Source organism: Stegastes partitus, unplaced genomic scaffold (assembly GCF_000690725.1).
Source record: "Stegastes partitus isolate 25-593 unplaced genomic scaffold, Stegastes_partitus-1.0.2 Scaffold631, whole genome shotgun sequence".
NCBI lineage: Eukaryota > Metazoa > Chordata > Actinopteri > Pomacentridae > Stegastes > Stegastes partitus.
Window position 1 is genome coordinate 69,676 of NW_007578362.1, and position 6,386 is coordinate 76,061.

The 6,386-nt window shown below is 39.6% G+C and overlaps 1 protein-coding gene across 1 annotated transcript in view; it reads right to left on the reverse strand.

The window, feature by feature from the left end:
• The window catches only part of LOC103363074 (uridine-cytidine kinase-like 1), a 35,716-nt gene extending 31,152 nt beyond the window's left edge, over positions 1–4,564 (reverse strand). Inside the window, exons 1-2 of the mRNA XM_008289674.1 lie at positions 4,454–4,564; positions 1,125–1,333 (exon numbers count right to left, since the gene is read on the reverse strand). Of these exons, the coding sequence (XP_008287896.1) occupies positions 1,125–1,333; positions 4,454–4,542 (298 nt within the window). The 5' untranslated portion in view covers positions 4,543–4,564. The remainder of the gene's footprint in view (positions 1–1,124; positions 1,334–4,453) is intronic.
• Positions 4,565–6,386: the final 1,822 nt, after the last annotated feature.

The following is a 6,386-nucleotide window of genomic DNA, read 5'->3' on the forward strand; positions in this document are numbered from 1 at the left end:
GTGGGAAGTTCTAAATTCTCCAGAAGTCCTGTGCTATGTCGTCCACTGTGCTCCACACACTACAGGAATATTCACTGACACAGTGCTACAGTCAAATCTGTAACTAACAGCTTTATACTGTAAAACTAGCAAAGACACAGCCAGCCTTTTAGCAAGAAACATCCACAGAAATCATGTGTGGCTTTTTTTTCTGTTTGACATGAGAGGTTATGCAACCGTCTGCTTGGCAGAGTGACACAATCTCTTAAAGCTTAAATACAGACACATGCCTGTCTGCTGTCCACTTTCAGAGTTAGCAGCGGTCAGCACTCCTGGATGCAGAAACCAAAAATTGGTCTCAACACTGGCCTTAGCCTTGGTAGCAGCTCTATGAGGCTAGCACTGCATTGTGCTAAATGCTAATGCCAGCATGCTATAATGCTCATAATGACAACCCTGTAAATAGTTATTATTTAGGCTTAAAACTTAGCACATTTCGTAGCGTGGTAGCCGCTGACATTTGTGTGTAAAGACACACAGAGCCAGCCAAAGGCAGATGGGAATGGCATTAGTCTCACACATATCTGATCATAACCCAACGTTTTGGAAAAACTAAACTTGACCTGATGATGTTGACATAGCTAATGTTACCAAGTAAATGTCCTACAATCCTGATAAATGTCCAGATTTCATTGCAATGCATCCATCCAATTGTTGTGTCTCTATTCTGGTAGACTGGGTCTTGTTCAGACCTTTATATGAACCTAATACACAGAGTGTCAGTCTTAGATTACTGATAAGAAAACACAAGCAATAAGAAGGAGCTGGAACTGACAGAAGACAGTAGGATGATACGTAGTCCTACCAATAATGTCGTACTACTGCACTGATCAACAGGTGGCAGTAAAACAGCAACATATGCTGCTGTATTCCAACAAAGCCAGAGAAGAAGACGACAAAAAGCTAATAAACACAGATGTAAACATAGCAAGATTTTAAATACTGTTAAGATTTAGCTTGAAAATGCTCCATGATGAAGGAAATGCATTCAACACGTTTTTTAAGACCTCAAGGACACATAAAACATGTGTGGTGATACTTCCGAATATCACTTTCCCCCTACATCAAGAGACTACTTCTCTCACCGATGACAAAGGCTTCTTTGAAGGTGGTCCCAGTGACGTTGTACCAAGGTGGTCTGCCCGCGGTGTAGATGGTCCTTTTATTGGTCCTCAGCAGTGGAGGCTCCGTCTTGGATTGACTTGTGGTCCGTTTCCGTGGCGACAGTGAAGGGGTCAAAGGACAGCGGTGGACACGACTTGCGAGGCCGTCCAAGGAATCATCTCCACTCCCACTGGGGTTGAGGACAGAAAGAGTTTAAAGTTTAGCTCAGTAGTCTTTGTTGTATCTGAGCGTCAACAACATAAGCAGTCCAGTTAATCTCACCTTGTTTGAAAACCTGTGACTGCTCCTATAGTTTACTTGTGATCAGGCAGCATTTGATTTGATACACTAGTGTAGATTTTGTACAGAAAAACAAAACACTGATTTGGATATCAGTTATTTTTTATCTCACATGAATAATGATCATCAGCATAAATAATACCGATAATACTGACTTTACTGCAGGACGGATCTGATTTAGCTCCTATAACTGGCTGCCTGCATGTTCACCTTATTGTTGCATATATGCTGGTTGCCATCAGAGAGGCCTTCTTAGCTCATAGTTGACCCCCTGCTGCTGCTCCAATACAGGCATTTTAGTCATTGCAACATATCTGCAGGTTTAATTCTGAAGTTACAAAGCCGATGTCTTTTTCTGACCAAAAATAGCTCATCAAAGCTGTGACACTATAAATAGCCAGTAAAGAGACATTAGAAAGGATTTTGGAGACCTGCAGATATGCTGCTGTCCTGTAGAGAGAGAAGAGAAAGTCCTTTTACTTCAGTGCCTCTCTCTAAACTCTCCTCTCCACAGTGAGGTCTCTGCTGTCGGTGTGGTTGAGGGGGAGGAAGGGGGAACTTGCCAAGCCTCCCCAGGAAATCACACCGCTGCCCTGGACGCAGCGTGACAGGCGCAGAGTGGGGCCACCATTCACATGAGTAAGGCTGTCATCACTTGGCTGGCTATGTTATGACTGAACTGGTTGAAATGGTACCAACTGTTTGAGTCCTGCAGAGTAACTATTAAGCAGAGAAATAATTCAAATTCTAAACTTGCTGAGGGGTAACCTAGATGTAATTAGACAGATGGAGACCACACAGTTAAGCAGGTAGACCATTCATTGCCTTTTTGGTTGTTAAATCCTTTAGACAAAAGGAATGTAAATACAAGCCTGTTTGTGCAAGTTGTTCAATCCTTCAGAAGCATAGCCTCTCCCACCACAGTTAATCAGATGGCATGTTGTTGTATGTGCTCCTTCAAACTGACAAACCCAGCAGCTTTTTCGACAGCCTTAACAATGTAAAATACTGGCTGTCCCAAAACTGTATGAAATTCAATAACAATAAGCCTAAAAATGTTGTCACTGGTCCCAGCACCTCCACCAGCATACCTCACAGCCTGACTGGTCCCCTGATCAAAAATATTAGGCCATCTACTAAAAATCTCAGACGTTGTTGAAGCCGATCTCTCTTTTTAATGCAAGCAAAGAGCAGTGTTCAGTCGTGCTTCTTTCAACTGAAACAAATCTCCAAAATTAGATTGTTCTGGTCTGCCACCGATCTGCAATGGATTATAGATGCATTTATTTTTTCCTTGCCTTGATTACTGCACTGCACTTTATGCCAGCATCAGTCAGAGCTCCCTCCACTAATTCCAGCTGGTGCGGATGCTGCTGCCTGGTTTCTAACTGGAATATGACCACATCCCTCTGGTACGTGCCAGTTTACACCAGGTACCTGTAAACTTCTGCACTGACTTTAAATTTCTACTCATCACTATTAAACCATTAAAGGGTCCTGCTCCGTAATACATTGAAGACCTTTTGACCCCTTATGTCCCGCAGGACTCTCTTAGATTGGTAAATGGGGCTTGGATCGTGATCAAGTGTGACTGGGCCTTTGCCATTTCTGTATCCAAACAGTGGAACAGTCTGCTGATTGAGATCAGATGGACATCTTCAGTGTCTCTGCTTAAAACCCTTTTTGTCAAATGGCCTATGATAAATGGCAGTATTTTATGCCCTGTTTTCGTTTCCTCTCTGTTTTATGATCTGATTAGTTTTATGGTCTTTGCTTTGTGAGCTGCTTTTATGTTCTCTAACTCTTTTTTTTTTACAATCTTTGTTTATTTTTCACACATATTTATTGATATTATGTAGTCTTTTTAATTATGTTGGTTTCAGTTAAGTGCTTTGTAACTATGCCATATAAATAGAGTTTATTATTGTATTATTATATGTCGGGCAACAAATTTTCTAAATGTTTTTTTTAATATAATGTACTGTTTCTGCATTTCAGCGTATGACATTAAAGCTTATGGTTATCTAGTGTTTGTTGCAACTAGGTAATGCTTGCCTGCTCTTCACACACCAATAGCTGATGCTTCTTTGGCCTACTTTTTCCATTAATTTAGCAAATACTAACCTGACTGATTTTCAGAGGCCCTAAGGGCATACATCAAAGTAGTCCCACTCATACTACCAGCTGAGTCCTACTTGTTTTTCCCCCTCTACGTCAGTATAATCCTAGTGAGGAAATGCATTACAGTAACAATCAGAGAGCTGTAGGCACACCCAGCCACAGGACACCCTGATCCACACAGCCAGCTCAGCAGGGCTGCCACAATGACACCTGATCCTCCTGCACATCCTCACTGCAACGTGTTAAGAATATGGGAATGGTAGCCAGAAATCAGCATTAGCTCCTGTTGTGTTAAACAGGACATTACATTCAGCGAGCTGTCAAAACTACTGTTAATTATCCAGCCCGTCTGTGGTTAACTGCCCTTCTGAATCAGAACAACACGCTTAATACAAACAGACTGAAGCCAATTACGGTTTATAATTGACTGGATAATTATGCCGATTTTTCCAAGACGCACCGAAACGCTGCCAAATCTCATTACGTTAAGTATAAGCTTTTGCCAAAAGGAGACTGTGTAGAAATTGTAAAATTTTCACAGGAGTCTGGCGTTTCTCGCAAAATAGAACGGAGCGAATTGTCAAGTCGCTGGTGGACACGAAGGAGGATAGCTAGCTTTTACTTTGCGACAGCTAACAATGCAAACAACCCCTCTGACAAACGTTTTATGACTTAGCTACAGTGGCTCTATTGTTGTTTCAATGCCATTTCAATTTTCCTCCTCTTTTGTGTCGCTTTTGTTCCCTGCAGCCACGCTAACACAATGCGTGGGTACGACTGTGTGGGAGCTAGCCTGCTAACAGTTAGCTAACATGAGCCGGTTCCTCTGCAGCGCTCCTCCACGGTGCTCCGAGCCGTGACACTGACACCTGTCCTGGTTCTGTTTTACCTGTCGGACCTCGACATGGACCTGTCCGCCTCCATCCCCTCTTCTGTCGGCTGCTCCTCCGGTTTACTGTCGCTGCTTGTTGTTGCCATGTCGGCTCGGCTCGGCGCGGCGCGGAAACCAAACACTGGTAGCGTCATTACGTCAAGAGACGTAAAATCATGTTGTGTTTAAGGTAACCGGAAAAAAATGTCAAAATTGGGACTAGTGTAGAATATGGTACACTTTGAGTTTAATTACAGAAAAAATAAAATAAAGAAATATGCTTCAACACATTTCATATCAGTCATTATTTTTGGTAGTTTATTAGAGAGTGTGTAAAGCTTCACAACAGTAATACTTGTACATTTTATTCACATCTTTTTGCAACAACAAAAGGATAATTTAGCTCCATTAGCTCATTATGGCAAATAGAATAACAGATAAAATAAAACAGATGTAAACAGAGAACAGGGGTGTTTTCAGTACCTTGAAACATTGGGTGCCTCCCCAGTTCAGAAAACTTCAGATTTTAAGCTGATAAATTCTATATTTTTAAGTTATTTTATTCTGTCATTTGAATGACACACATAGCATCCAAAATGGAGTCTACTTGTGTTTCTGATCAATGACAAAAAAGAGATTTATTGCATCAGCAGAGTGAGGGATAAATAAATCCAGGGATGTTTTTTTCAGCCTTCTTATTTTTGAGATTGTGGCTATTTTAAACTGTACAAATGATTGTTCGCATCCGTTTTAACACATTCATAATGTTGGTGTAATAACACAATATATAGATTACTTACTTTTAAGAAATTATTAGGCAATTTCAAACAAAGCTAAACAATTGCTATGTTTGCACATTGCAAACAACTTTGTGATGTCAATAGTAGCAAAAGTGCTCTTTGTTTCCATGCTTATGGGTAAAAAGCACATTTATGACTAATGATGAGTAACTTTACCTCACAAAGAAAGCAAACAATCAAGGAGCTTAATAAGAATCGAGCAGATTGACATTCGTCCTATCGGTACTTGAATGTAGCATTGGCGCGGTACTCATGAATGACAAGAAGAACAATCAGAGACTTCACCACAAATTAACAAATATCGCGTGTTAAAAATTATTTTTTTGCATCATAAACGACATATTTTCATGAATGCATTTTTTCAAGCTGTGGATTTTAAAATCTTCTCAACTTCCATACTTGTTCCCATTAAGTCTTTGGCTTGTTGAAACCACGAGTGAATGATCATTTTAGAATAGACTCATGACTTTGACATATTATCCATAAAAGCCAAAAACAACAAGCCAAAACGTTTAGATTGTTATTAGACTGACGCCCATATAATAATGTGTGATGATCTGTCGTGGATTTATATGGCATATTTCATTAAATGTGAATGCATTTTGCAATAAATATTGCTTTGAATTTATATGTATATTTCTACAGCCTAATAAAACTGATAAATTTTAACTAAGTAATATCAGATTTCCATAAATCTGTTTAGGCCTGCACACAGGACTGACATCCTTATTAGATATCCACACTGAAATGGTTTGTTATCTTTTAATGCAAAGATAAATATGTATTTACTGATTCAGAAGGCCATAAATCTGTTGCTTTTTCTTTTATCTGTATAAATCTGTAATAGCATTTTGAACTGATTCCGCAGCTGGACACAAAGCTTTCATATGAGCATAAATCAGCTGATGTAAATTAATGCAAAACGACATGTAGGCTTGGAAATGTCGAGGTAAAATTAAAAAATAGAGGTTTATGCTGATTTTAGACACATATTTATAGAATGTGTGAGAGTATTTAAAGGTATTTCAGCCTGACATACATCTTTAAATAGTTTCCTGTATGTTTAAAGGGGATTATCAAATTTTGGTTATAATATAAGTGAGTAAAAAAAAGTATTCCAAAGCTCCCAAACGCTGATCAGCACATTGATT